General features: G+C 35.0%; 1 protein-coding gene across 1 annotated transcript in view; it reads right to left on the bottom strand.

Annotated features, from left to right (window-relative positions):
• Positions 1-14,463, bottom strand: part of LOC107725434 (KH domain-containing, RNA-binding, signal transduction-associated protein 2-like) — a 53,515-nt gene extending 39,052 nt beyond the window's left edge. Inside the window, exon 1 of the mRNA XM_016534676.1 lies at positions 14,182-14,463. Coding sequence (XP_016390162.1) covers positions 14,182-14,272 — 91 coding nt within the window. The 5' untranslated portion in view covers positions 14,273-14,463. The remainder of the gene's footprint in view (positions 1-14,181) is intronic.
• Positions 14,464-14,723: the final 260 nt, after the last annotated feature.

Genomic DNA, 14,723 nt, shown 5'->3' on the forward strand with positions numbered 1-14,723 from the left:
ATATGATCTCAGTTTACATCTTGATTTTATGTTTATATTTAGCCTTTTAATTCTGATTTTAATATTTAAAAAAATTATTAATTTAAATACTTCAGGTCCCCTTGGAAGCTTGCTGAGCCCCCTAGTGGGCCCCGGCCCCCTAAGTGAGAACCACTGCTTTAAACCTAACACACCCATTTTTGCTTAAAAAACTTTGTAGCACTAACAGCCCTATGGTTGTGAGCTCAAACGCCAGCTGAGACCATGCATGAACTGGAGAGTTACAGAGGTCTTGCTTCATTGTGTGCCCTTCAGCATGACACTTACTCTCAGGTGGCTGCAAGCGACTAATGGCAAAGCATCTGCAAAATGACAACAGCACGAAAAGGTGAAATTTCTATCAAAAAAGTAAACGATGACATGGTCTATGTAAAAGTCACCTGATCGTGATGATCGATTTTTTTAACCTTTTTTGTACTGGGGATGCTGTTCTTCCTGTCGCCTTACATTTTCCTCTGAAAGGTATGATAGAAATCAAACCAGGCTGAAAATGAGAAGGAGACCTAACAATAAGGCATACTAAAATAGATTTTACGAAGAGTGGCCACACACAGCCTGAATTCATATTTATTTTTGCATGAAACTGTAACATAGGAATTAGGAAAGTATAATCACTTTGTCCTCTTGCTTATGAATATATGTAAGTTCACTTTAAATATAAAAGTACTTCTGCAGACTCAGTAGCTGCAAATTCTCATTGTAATCCACTGGGAACAGACTTGTGCTCTGTGCATGTCTAATGCTATTTTATGGGGATGCTGTTCTTCCTGTCGCCTTACATTTTCCTCTGAAAGGTATGATAGAAAGCAAACCAGGCTGAAAATGAGAAGGAGACCTAACAATAAGGCATACTAAAATTGATTTTACGAAGAGTGGCCACACACAGCCTGAATTCATATTTATTTTTGCATGAAACTGTAACATATTAATTAGGAAAGTATAATCACTTTGTCCTCTTGCTTATGAATATATGTAAGTTCACTTTAAATATAAAAGTACTTCTGCAGACTCAGTAGCTGCAAATTCTCATTGTAATCCACTGGGAACAGACTTGTGCTCTGTGCATGTCTAATGCTATTTTATTTGCACAGAAAAGATTTGATCAGACAAAATTCAAAGCTGCCATTATTCCTTTGACTTTTTGCAACATGCAAACTGAACAAAAACAAATTTAACATGGAAAAAAACACTAAAAAAACAGGAGTGCTGTAAAACCTCTGTGTCTTCGGATTTCATTGATTTTGGATGCCCCTAAACACAATGAAAGCCATCTCTTAAGTATGCCATGCATGCCTGACAACGCTAACTAACAAAAGTCTCTGAGTGCTATTTAGGAGCTGCTGATCTGATCTTATTGGATGAGTAAAAGACCAAAAAGTCCATAAATGAGCTTTTAGTTGATACATATAACAATTTCAAGGGTGAGTGGCTCTGTGGAATGAGTATCGTAGCATAATAGGAAAGATCCAGGCTTAAATTCTGGCTTGGCTTCTTTTTCCGACATCTGTTGTTATGCCTTTGCATAAAACACTTCAGCCCAGCTTGTTTAAGGAGTGCCCTATACGGTTACCAATGCATAAACAATTGATTGGTCATTCAAAGGTAAAAATATATATTCAAGCATTTAAATTTTAAGCATTTAAGAAAAAAATCTCTAACTGATCTACCAAAAAGCATTAAAATCAGAACATTTTTCATCTTCTTGGCATTATAATAAGCAGAAAAACGTGCACATCACAGAATGTCAAATATATTCATCTAAAGGCTCTGTGAAGTTTCTCTACAGTTGTAGTTCACAAGAAGATTCTAGATTGAATTCTATGATCCTTGTTCAGCATGAACCAATTGGGTACAATTTAAGGGATGCTGGATCTGTCCAAATAATAATGTTCACAATGACAAAAGAAAATCGGAAAAGACCTTTGGGCCTAATCTGAGGCTGATCAAGCAGGTGGATATGGCTTTTAATAATATTATTTGGAGTGTCACAGTATTGTTCCTTGATATACAATACATTTTACACTACTTGATCCACCTTTTCTAACAATCCTTTAAAAAGACATAACCGTACGGAACTTTGAAGACTCACAGTCTCTCTGAAGATAGCATCCTGCTGGCTGGAAAATGAAACTTTCAGCTGAAAATGACATTCACATTGTGTAAAACACATCAATCTGACCTCTTGATCAGGACCTATGGAACTCAGAAATTCAAAATCACTCACATTAGAATAATACGGCTATGAAAAAGAAAGGTAAATCACCCTTTTGTTCTAGTAAAATACATTTTCAACCCAAAATCATTTGAAGGTTATCTGTTACAATTCAGATTTTTTTTTGTCACCCTCATTTTGTGTTCACTATTTCTTTGTAATCTGTAACATAATCTTTTTGGTTTGCACTCTCCTGACACACTCATACACACATATAAGGTTACAAAGGTGTAGGTTTGAAAATGATTGAATACAGATAAAGGTGATGACTCAGTCACAGGATATGGAGGAGGCAACTGGCACAAGTGAGAGATGAAAATTAGTTTGAGCTAATTGTGCATTGCTCAAACCAGTCTTGTGTTTCTGCCTCAGCAATATTACGAACCATGGGTAATAATCACAGTACCCTTCCTATTCAAAAAAGTCAACTCTGCAGGAATCGTAGCTTTGTAATCCACCAGAACACAAATTAACAGAGAACTGAGGCAATCTCAGCTGCCAAGGCCCTCTGTGATTGTACTTTCCTATTTTATAACATATATCCCACTTTGAAGGATATTCTTGATCTATTATAAAACCCAATTTGGACAATTTCAATCCAAAGAACACAGACAAAGGATTTAATACAAACTTTTTTGGCAGCACTTATGTTACGTCAGCTTGTGAATTGTTGCCCTGCTGTACCCGAGGGAAATTTTTTTCAATCTGCTTTACAACCTTTTTGTCTACTACTCATACTACTTCAGCGAGCAATGACCACCTTTATCAATTTTAGATGAAGGTTTATATTCTGGTTAAATTTTTATTATAATTCTTGCTTAGATTTCTAGAAATCAGAGATTCTGTTTAATGTGGTTAAGAAATCAAGTTTGCATGGCACTTAAAGGGGTTATTCAGTGCAGGAAAGATATGTATATTTAACAAAACTTGGCTGTCTGTGTAGTAGAAAGGCATTTTTTATATAATAGGTGCTTTAATTAGTGCTATGTGACTAGAGAAAATGGACAAACCGGGTTACAGTGTTCCCTTTTGCCAAAGTTTGCATCATCCAGCAGACTTTAGCTGACAAATAAACTGAGAGATCTGGGTGCAGGTAACATAAAGAGTGCACATTGTTCATTTACATATAAATGGTCAAAATATGATCCAATTCTGATTAATATCAACATTCTTGTGCCTGTAAATGCAGTCAATGAGAAATTGAGTGCAAAACACACACACACACACACACACACACACACTATCCACTAAACACATCATATTCAAAGAGTGATATTGCTATTTTTGAATGAAACAAATGCACCTGCCTGTAATATTTTGACATTTAAAATGTTATTCTACGATATGTTTGAATGTGTCACTTTACAACACCATGATTTTACAATAGGCTTCATAATATTTGTTTCAGATGAGTTTGAGAAACTCATTTCAGTTTCTGAATATTAACATATTTCCATCTTCTGCCTATCTCAACAAATATTACTCAAGTCATTACTATTAGAAACCTCTTCTCTTTTCATTTCCTTCCCCATCATACATCACCTTTCATTGTGCATCACCCTAATTTACATTACTTAATTAACCTTAGTGGTCCGGCAGGAATGTAGATATTTTTTATAGCTTAGTCAGAGGTGATATTTGCGCATTGTGCATCTTAAGACACTGAACCATTAATACAGTAGTCTTCTACACTAAAAATGTATGACCCTCAAAAAGATGCTTCAAAGTCAAATACACTGACATTACCGCTGACATAAAGCATTCATTATGGATATGCTTCCATAATTCATATCCCTGCAACAAATATGTTATAATGGTTGAACAACAATTAAGGGTGAATGAAAATGATATTTCCTGGATATTTCTTAGGGGGGAGGAAAAGACACTCAGCTCTAATGTTTAACCTCCACAGTAAAGAACATCTTGTCTTGCTTCCTAATTACAATGAAAGTGAGCCTGGCGTGTGCTGCATCACTCCTCTCTGAACTTCTAATAAGTGGGAAAGAAGACTCTCAGGTCTAAAGTATAGTTGGTCGACAGATGTCAGCACAGTTGGCTCTTGCACCTTTCAGAGGGTGCCATAACAAAATTAGAGTGACGCTAAACGTATCAGGACAGTAAATATATTACAAAGGGCTTTTTAAATGTAATTATCATTTAATTATGTTTTAAAAAGATCAGAGATAGTAAACAGACCTGTTTACACAAGAATTAAAAATTTCACCCAGCAGGTAGCAGATCTATTTCCTTTGAAAAAAAATGTCTTATGTATTTTACAATATTAAAATTCAACAATGAACGGCTATATTTTTATTAACTAATATTAAAAATGTTTTTTATGTTTTAAAATAACTACTTTATGCTCACCAAGGCATTTATTTGATCAAAAATAACTTCCATTTTAATATATTTTAAAATGCAATTTATCCCTGTAATGGCAAAACTGAATTTTCAGCAGCCATTACTCCAGCCTAATATACTAATTTGGTGCTAAGAAACATATATTTCTATTATAAATGTTGAAGACAGTTGTGTAACTGCTGTGCAATAGTTTTGAAAACCATGATTTTCAGGATTCATTGATGAAAAGAAAGTTTTTTTTAAAAAAGCAGCATTTATTAAAAATAGGAATTTTTTGTAACATTATACATTTCATTACTGTCACTTTCAAAAACAAAAATCCTCAAACTTGTTTATTAAACATACATGTGTGCACATATTACAGGCTGCCCTCAACAGACTGTGCAGTTGGACTGTATTCATTCAGCTATTGACAGCTCACTAACAGTAACACAGAGACAAAAATACAAAAAAGTCTAAAATCATTCTGACATGCTTTTTAGCAAATCTCTTTTCTCCATTACATTTTAAATGACTCCCCCAATCATAAGAAGATTCCTTAATTGAACTTTTGCCGGGGGGCTCGTATTATGCATGAATAAGGAACTGAGAGAGTGGCTGTCATGCATTAAAAGGACGATATGATTTCTGCTCCAGCTTTGCTCAGTCTCCTTTCACACGATGCTACAGATGAGCATAGAGATAGTAAACAGACCTGTTTACACAAGAATTAAAAATTTCACCCAGCAGGTAGCAGATCTATTTCCTTTGAAAAAAAATGTCTTATGTATTTTACAATATTAAAATTCAACAATGAACGGCTATATTTTTATTAACTAATATTAAAAATGTTTTTTATGTTTTAAAATAACTCCTTTATGCTCACCAAGGCATTTATTTGATCAAAAATAACTTCCATTTTAATATATTTTAAAATGCAATTTATCCCTGTAATGGCAAAGCTGAATTTTCAGCAGCCATTACTCCAGCCTAATATACTAATTTGGTGCTAAGAAACATATATTTCTATTATAAATGTTGAAGACAGTTGTGTAACTGCTGTGCAATAGTTTTGAAAACCATGATTTTCAGGATTCATTGATGAAAAGAAAGTTTTTTTTAAAAAAGCAGCATTTATTAAAAATAGGAATTTTTTGTAACATTATACATTTCATTACTGTCACTTTCAAAAACAAAAATCCTCAAACTTGTTTATTAAACATACATGTGTGCACATATTACAGGCTGCCCTCAACAGACTGTGCAGTTGGACTGTATTCATTCAGCTATTGACAGCTCACTAACAGTAACACAGAGACAAAAATACAAAAAAGTCTAAAATCATTCTGACATGCTTTTTAGCAAATCTCTTTTCTCCATTACATTTTAAATGACTCCCCCAATCATAAGAAGATTCCTTAATTGAACTTTTGCCGGGGGGCTCGTATTATGCATGAATAAGGAACTGAGAGTGTGGCTGTCATGCATTAAAAGGACGATATGATTTCTGCTCCAGCTTTGCTCAGTCTCCTTTCACACGATGCTACAGATGAGCATAGAGAAGAGCAAAGGGACAGAGAGATAGCTAGCTTTTAGATCCCACACATTTGCTTCACCTGTCTGACGCATATTTCAAAATGAAATCACACACTTAATTCAGTATCCATTTTGTTCTTTAGCCAAAATGCACATTAACATCTGCCACATGTATAATGTTGATGCAAATTATTCCAGGAGCACAAGGACAAGCCCGTTCGAATTTGCTGTCAGCCACCCCCTGTTCTCCCTGAAGAGTGGTATTACATCAAGTCACCAAACACGCTTGCAAGGGAGTGCTACTCACTGCCTCTCACAGCAAGTGTATGGGCATCCCATTTTTAGAAGGTGTTGTTGTAACAGCAAGAAGAAAAGGAACCTGCCATCCAGCCAGAGAAACAAAGACACTTGGGATTTCTTTGTTCCAGCTGAAGTTTCAGGAACAATCTATGCAGAGCAGTTCACTGTGTATCTCATAGCAAACACAAGTGGCCTGTGCCAGTTATGCTGCTGAGGAAACCAAACAATATGCATGGTGAGGATCAAAAATAAATATATCCTGGTGGAATATATAAATGCAAATTTCATTAGCTTTATATATAATAATGAAAAAAGTGTTTTTTTCTCTGAAGAAATGAATCAAATGGCGAAAAAAATGAAGGAAAATTAAATATTTTCAGCACAGGATTGTGGGATATTATCTACATCTGCACTGCTTCAAAAACCAACTTGGATAAAGGCACAGTTATGCGAATGCTAGATTCAGATGTTCCTTGATGCCTTCCTAAATATACTGCCTACAAAGGCATAATGTTTCATTTTTCACAGCCATTAACTCAAGGAAGGCAACATGCTAAAGATTCATGAAGCCGGGGGCAAATATACAGTTGGCTGGTGGCTTGGAATCATTTGTTCCATCAGTAAGCCTATATATGGAAGGAAAAAACTAATAGTCACACTTCTTGTAGCTCACAGCTAAACAAGGTCTTCCTGTGGCCCCCAAAACATAAAAGAGACCTGGCACGTCCCATATTATTAGAACAGGGTATCAAACCATCTATCATTTTCAGTTGTGGAAAAACAGCAACATATTTATCAAAATATTAAGGTAGCTGTCATTAACCTATTAGCCTGCACATGATTACTCTGTGATAGAGAGCTGTGGCTTGATATGTTTTCAAATGGGAAGCTGTTAGGAACAGCTGATCCTATCAACATACCCATTTTAAATAGCTCACACTCTACATACTAATGTCCGGAGGATTGCGGGAGTTGGTCTATCAAAGTCTGTGACTATGCAATCTACAGGTCAAATTAATAGCACAGGAGAACTAAATCGAGTTAAAAGGCTGCTTATGAAAATGGAGACATATCATTAAACATTCATTCCATCACGTTCTGTGGCCTAATGATTTCGATTTGTCAGGACAAGGTTACTGCTAGATCACACATTTGATCAACTGCATTCATTAGCACTAATTTAAGACATCTGGAAGCATATGACCTGTGTAGAATCTGAAAGATGTGTGTAAACCTTAGACATAACTAGAAAATCCTTGTTAACTTGGACTGCAAACATTTTACACGCACTGTGTAATTTAAAGCAATGGGTTATGAGTCTCTCAGAAGCAAAGAATAGTTTACAAACTGCTAGTTAGCAAGGTCCCATTAGCCCCTGCTGGGAAATGTTGTAACTACACTACACAACTATCTGGTAATAAAAAAGCATTTTTCTCAATTGACGGACACTGAAAAATGAAAGTGTATTCTCAGAAAATTAGACAATTTACTAAACCCCAAATGTTTAATTTTATTATAGTAGTCTTATTAGCAGATACTTTTTTGAGGCCTCTTAAAAGCATGCGGTGTGTATCCTTGTTGAGCAAAAACCTCATTTCAAATCTAGTACTACTAGGTGTTGCGTCAGCCAAGCAACTACCATTGAGATGAAAGGGAATACTGACATAAAGCTTTCTCCAGATATTACATGCCTGGTTATAATAGTGAAGGGTGATTGATTACTGAAATATGACACTCACGCTGTTCTATATAATTAAGGTTGTAGTGGTAGAATTTTCCCATCAGGCACAGCAATCCTTCAGAGGTCATATACTACTGTTGTTTAAACCACAAATTAATCACTACAGTTAAGTGTGATATAATAGATGTACTGTACTGTTAAAGCAAAATCAAATATTACTAAATTCTCTGATTAAAAACTTTTTCATTCAAGACACTGTTTACCCCAAACATCTGTCCAGAAATGAATGACCAGCTGTTTTAATCATACAAGAGCACTTTGATTTAAATGCTTCGTTTTCATCTCAGTTCATCAGGGAGGAAACATTTCAGCAAAATCCTGCCTCATCTTTAACACCACCTTGTTATATCCATTCCAAAAATGGTGTTGCTAAGCAGATTTTTTTTGTTGCCTTACTTTTCGTCCCTATGAGGCAAAGAAGGCTCATTTTAGAAAAATAGACTCTAAAGTGGATGCAGTAGCAGTCTGTCCTTTTCTAAAGTAAGTGGTTTGCATCAAGTCACCTCTATAAAAGCAATTCAGCAATGTGCTTTACAAGATCAAAATGACAGACTGGAATGTGAAGCATCCTCTTTGTTCCCCCATGAGGAACAGCTCATTCCAGGTTGGTGGTTCTCTGAAGTGGACTGTCTCACCTGAAAATCAAAGCATCTGGACGGAGAAGATGAATTCAACTTTAAACAGTCTCTTTCAGCCAAACTTCCCCTATCTTTTCTGAGACAAACCTGTCAACACAATTTGCTTATATCCAATACCGAAATGTAATATATGAAATATTGTCTTATATCAAGAGTGATATTGCCACATATGCTACCTATAAGGTGATGTATAATTTTCACATATATGCATTCTCTGGGTAGATGAAGATATAAGTTTATAACATATATAAAATCCCCAGTAGAATTTTTATATGCACGTTAATAATATTTTTTTAATATGGCACTATATTTAGCAACTATATATATGTGTCAACAATATATATTTTACTTATATATGCAACTTTATTTATTTATTTATTTATTTTATTATGCAAATTCTTAAAAACGAAACATATACATGGCATATGTGAAAATCAACACAACCTGCTATTTTTTTAAACATCCATAGCAATAGATGAATAAAATGATGTATATGCAACTTTATATTATATATTATTAAATATATTTATATATATATATATGTATGTTAATATATGTTTTTGTAATTTTTTTTAAATACATGTCTATTTTTATATTTACTTTTATATTATACTACACTCTAAAAAATGCTGGGTTAAAAAGGGACAAACCCAGCTATTGGGTTGTTTTGACCCAGCGGTTGGGTTGCTTTTTAATTTTTTAGAGTGTAGTACTTTTATATTATTTATTTTATATTATATTATACTACTTTTATATTATTATTTATATAATATCAACATATATTGATGGGTTTTATTTTTACACATGGGCTAGATATACATCTTAATATAAGAAATTGTTCCAATTTCTAATATGTTTCATACACGTTTTTACTTTTATATGACAATATATGTCATATCCTGTATGGAAACCTAATATATTTATTTATATTACATTTGTGTATAAGTTCAAATGTGCTCTATGTCATGATATTTCATGAACTTAAAAAAAATTATGAACTGTACAAATGATCTCTTGGAAAACAGCCAAACGTTGAGCAGATTATCAAAAATCATCTCATTTTGTATGGCTCTGAGAAAAACAAAAAAACAAAAGAAAAACAAGATAAATGATCCTCTGGCCATTGCTTTGCTGCACTAAAATATGTCATGATAAGTATCACTTTTTTTCACATTATAAAAAAATCCTAAAATTAGCAATTCTAATAATTTGTGCAAGTTCTTTCACAGTGCACTGGAACTGTGCAGTTTCAGAGAGTTCTTGACATTAGAGTTACGCAGCAGGCACGGGCCATTAGCTGAAGTGCTTAGTCGTCAGTTGTTTCCAGGACGCCTGGTGTTTAGGATAAGTTACGCTTGTATTGATCGCCGTTGTAATATTAATCACTTCCCTCTTAAAGGGAGTGACAAAATTTTAACCAAAATAACTAAGCTGTGGGAGACTCCTTGCCTGAACTCTCCTTAAACCCAGAAACTCTGAGAGTGAAAGCATTTGATTTAAATTCCCTTAATATCCCAAAATGTACAGCAAACTTAACAGTGTAGAGTTTTAAATCTTTAACAAGAAAGCACATATATCAAAGTGTTCCCTGAACATGGGCCAGAGTCATTTCCTATCCAGGTTTAAATCGGGTGTACTGTTCACTGGCCCTCGAGGTACATGCAGTACCAAGAGGCCTGACTATCATACAACATTCTGAAATAAATAAAATATGTGCTTGGGTAAAGAAACACTGCCAGGGAACCAGTGGCTCAGCATGAAATTTAATGAACCACAAGGTTTGCTTTTTTTTATTTTTGCCACTATTGATACATTCTTCATAATGTGCTACCAAGGTGAGATGATTAAGTTTAACATTTTTATTTCTTTCATTATTTATGAATAAATTGTATACTTTATAATAATAGCATTATATAACACTGAAATGTGAACATGAAACACAAACTTTTTTCTACATGTCTTGGGGGAAGCACTAAAAATGAAGTCTTTTAAGACAGTAGGTGTCTACTTAGATTAAAAATGACCCACAGGAGAGTAAGTAGACTGCCACTAATTGCCATTAATTCCAGTTCAATAAGCCTTTTTGTGCAGAGGCAAAATATTCAGACTGAATAATGGTAAAATAAGCTATATGCAGACTTTCATAACCATGGCCAATTTAGTTTATTTGAAAGATAGCATACAAATGACTTATTATCCCTTTTGTGGAGAGCTGTGTTATCGTGATTTGGTTTTAAGATTATGACAAATTATTTTGGGGCACCTAAAGAGTTTTTTACCAGACACATTTGTTACCTACAGAAAACCTCGGTAACACTTTCTCTTTTGAAAAAGCACAGCACAGTTTTAGGACCCAATTCTTCAGAACCTGAATCATCAGCTCAGCCTTTTGGGTTTCCTGTTCTTTCAGATGGAAATACTGGCCTGTTTACATAAAAACACTTTAAAAATGTTATATTTGCCATGAGCTTGCGGAACGTTTTTTGTTTGTTTGTTTGCTTCTATCATGTGAAAATGAATCTAACCTTCATGAATAAATCCAGCACATGAGATGACATGGGCTGTATGCAACCAGATGCAGGCATTCAGAACACTTCTATAAAACAAACTGAAGCAGCATTAATAGTGACTTATGTTTTCATGTAAATTAATGTTGTGCATTATTTACAATTAAAAATATGTTTACTGTTTACAATTTCCTGATAACCTGGACCAGTTACAACTGTTGTCATTTAATTATATGCATGCTTATTCAACAGCACACACTCCACTGTGCTCCCCTGCACTTGAGCTAATCTGAGCCAGTGTGAGTACTTTGTAATAGCCGTAATTGCCTCTTAATTACTCTGCTTACTATCTGATGAGTTGTCAAGGACTGCTTTTATCTTATGCCAACTATAATAACTTCAGATCATATGTAATGCTACCATGTTAGGTTGTCCTTATGACCTCAAACAAATTAATACTGGGTAGGCAATGAAATATTTAGGCTCTCTGTGCTGAACAATAAATCAATAGAGATATAGCAGCAAATCAAGGCTATAGCCTGTAAGTTATTATTTTTCATAGAAGTTCATATGGCAAAACATGGTTTTTAGTGATCAAATTTTGATTAAAATTAGTCACAGCTGGCCAAATACTTCAAAAATAAATAAATAAATTAGGGCTGTCAACGTTAACATGTTAACGCATGCGATTAATTTTACAATCCTTAACTCGTTAAAATAATTTAACGCAAAATTACTGAAGCACAATTTCTATTCTAAACTTTTAACCCGATTTTGCTTCTCTGTTTGCGATCAGATAATTTTAAGCCACTAAACTCCAGGAAAGTTTTCAGTCCAATGATCCAGAAAGTGAATGCATTCAAACAATCCGTCCAAAACATTGCTAATATAAAGGAAACCAGGCTGATTACATCAGAGATTGCAGAGAGAACAGAGACTCACATTGCATTTTCAGTGAATTATTAATTCCAGTGTGTTTTGCTTTTAAACACGAGCTCTGTCATATTCGGTGATTGTCTCTGAAGAGCGCGAGCCCTCACACGTCGCGCTGTTTGAAGTACAGACTGAACGGATTGTCAACACAACACAAGCAAACTATGTTTTCTCGACTGGATAACCAGTCTCGTTAGTAAAGTTTTGATGGATGAAGACTGCAATCAAGGTAAAGACGATCGCGGTGGCGTACAGGTGTCGTACAGTAAGCACGCGTGAGTACGTAATAATAATGCGTGTATGAAAGCTCTTGACGCACTGATCGCACATTGTATTTATACACAGGCACAGACATTTCCGTACATTCACGTTGTTTCCACACACATTCACGATAATGTTTTGATTTGTCATGTTTATGTTGCTGTGTTTAGTTATTCTGAATGGATCCGTGTACTGTAGTAGATATATGCAGCAGCAGTCAGCAGGCGGATGGTTTAGGGTTTTTTAGCATCACCATGTGGTCCTGTTCGGTATCGCAACTTGACTTCTCTAAAATGTAAAAAAGCTCTTTGCTGTTGCACTGTACACATACTATAAAATTCAGATTTTTATTTTTTGGCATTTTTTTCTTTCATATGTGTTTATATGGGCTCCTTACATCATTTGGTTCTTTGGAGTTTCCTTTTGGAGTTCTTTTGGAGTCCTTTTTTGGAAAGACATCTAAATTTATCTTGAAAAAAGCTTGCAGAAAATACAGATTTTTGAGAATCACCCTTCAATCTTTTGGTTTACATTGCTGGATATAGCAAATGATGACAAAAACATTTGAAACAAGGTATATGGTCTATGCTTAATTTCATGAAGTGTGCGATTAATCACAGAAAAAGGGTGTGATTAATTAGATTAAAAATGTTAATCTATTGACAGACCTTAAATACATTTAAAAATAAATAAAAATTCGTAGACAAAAGTAGGTAACCATAACAACAGAAAGCTGCTCGCCAGTTTCCCATTGCGATCAGATTTGTGCTGTGCGTATAAGGCAAGTGCATGACTTGTAGCTATATGATAAATAACCTATATCACAAAATTAAATAGTATTTTAGATAAGTGACGTCTAGCTGACTATGCGGTACTAAATCAATGAGTTCGCGATGAGAACATAGAGAGATTATGCAATGAAATTACTTTTATATTTAATGATTTTACATTTTATTTCTTTAGAAAAAGCCGAAACTGCTTTGAAATACCTAACTTCCCTTTAAGTTATGATATAATTATCATACTGGTTATTAAATGAAACAGAATGAGAGATAAATGTATAATTTGAATTTATTAGATCAAATGCATAAAGAATCATTATTATGAATAGGCTACATAGGTTTCAGTATATGAATGCGTTTGCCGTATTGCCCGATCCAGTAGCCCAACTCGAAATCATTTCTGTGATTATAGTAAGCGACGTCGTTGAAGCACGCGAACTTTTTCGGAAGAACTGATGAACAGCCGCCAAATATTTTATTGTCGTTTATGCTGCTTCTAATTTTTTTTTTTTATTCCGTTCACTGGTAACATATGTGTTGACTGAAAGCTCACTTGAACGCTGTATGAAAACGAAGTTGTGCACAGTCCCAATAACTGGAAAAGACAACTTTACATAGCTACAAAAATTATTTATAAAGACCAAGCCCGCCTGTGAACAATTCCCTCATTTTACTAAATGATCACCTGAAATAATAATAGCCTAAATGATAACACCTGACACGCATGATTCATTCTTACATGCTTCAAGAACAGATATCCATTTATCTGAATTAAACATGATTAATGAATATTGTATTCGCGATAACGGCACAAACAATGTAGCCTACAGCAGCGACGCCACACCAAACAGATACGAGCCTAAAAATGATGGCAGAAAAAATCGTAGTTTACCTTCAGCGAGAAGGCGCATCGCGTGGACGAACGACGGGTCCAAGCTCTCCTTCTCGGCAATGAGATCTGGCAGGTACTTGTCCTGATCCATCACTGGATTCCTCTCCTGAACACCGCGAGTGCAGGTGAGACGACCAAAGTGGTAAGTGATGGAATGGGTGTGTGGATGTTGCGTTTAAATAGACTGCGTAATATCGGGGAGGGATCGTGTGGTTTTCGCGCACAACGTGGAAGATATCAATGCAGTGTACCCATCTCCTCGAGTCTCTCATGTAAAACCTCCCACCTCAGACTCCGAATCTGTACTCTCACTCCGCCCATCTATATCTGGATTGGTCATGGCAGAGAGCAAACTGCATGCAAATGTCAGATATTGTCTATAGGACTGAACAGGGGACATTCTGAGATCCCACTGCTGATCTGTGACCCCTGTCCATGGTTCTGAACAACTAATCTTCTATGCAAATCTATGGTTTTGCACTCTCTGACAAGTAACCTTGGATTTCCTTTGCACATTTGCTTTGAAAAGACATCAGACAACA

The sequence above is a fragment of the Sinocyclocheilus rhinocerous genome, unplaced genomic scaffold, assembly GCF_001515625.1.
Source record: "Sinocyclocheilus rhinocerous isolate Xijiao unplaced genomic scaffold, SAMN03320098_v1.1 scaffold366, whole genome shotgun sequence".
NCBI lineage: Eukaryota > Metazoa > Chordata > Actinopteri > Cypriniformes > Cyprinidae > Sinocyclocheilus > Sinocyclocheilus rhinocerous.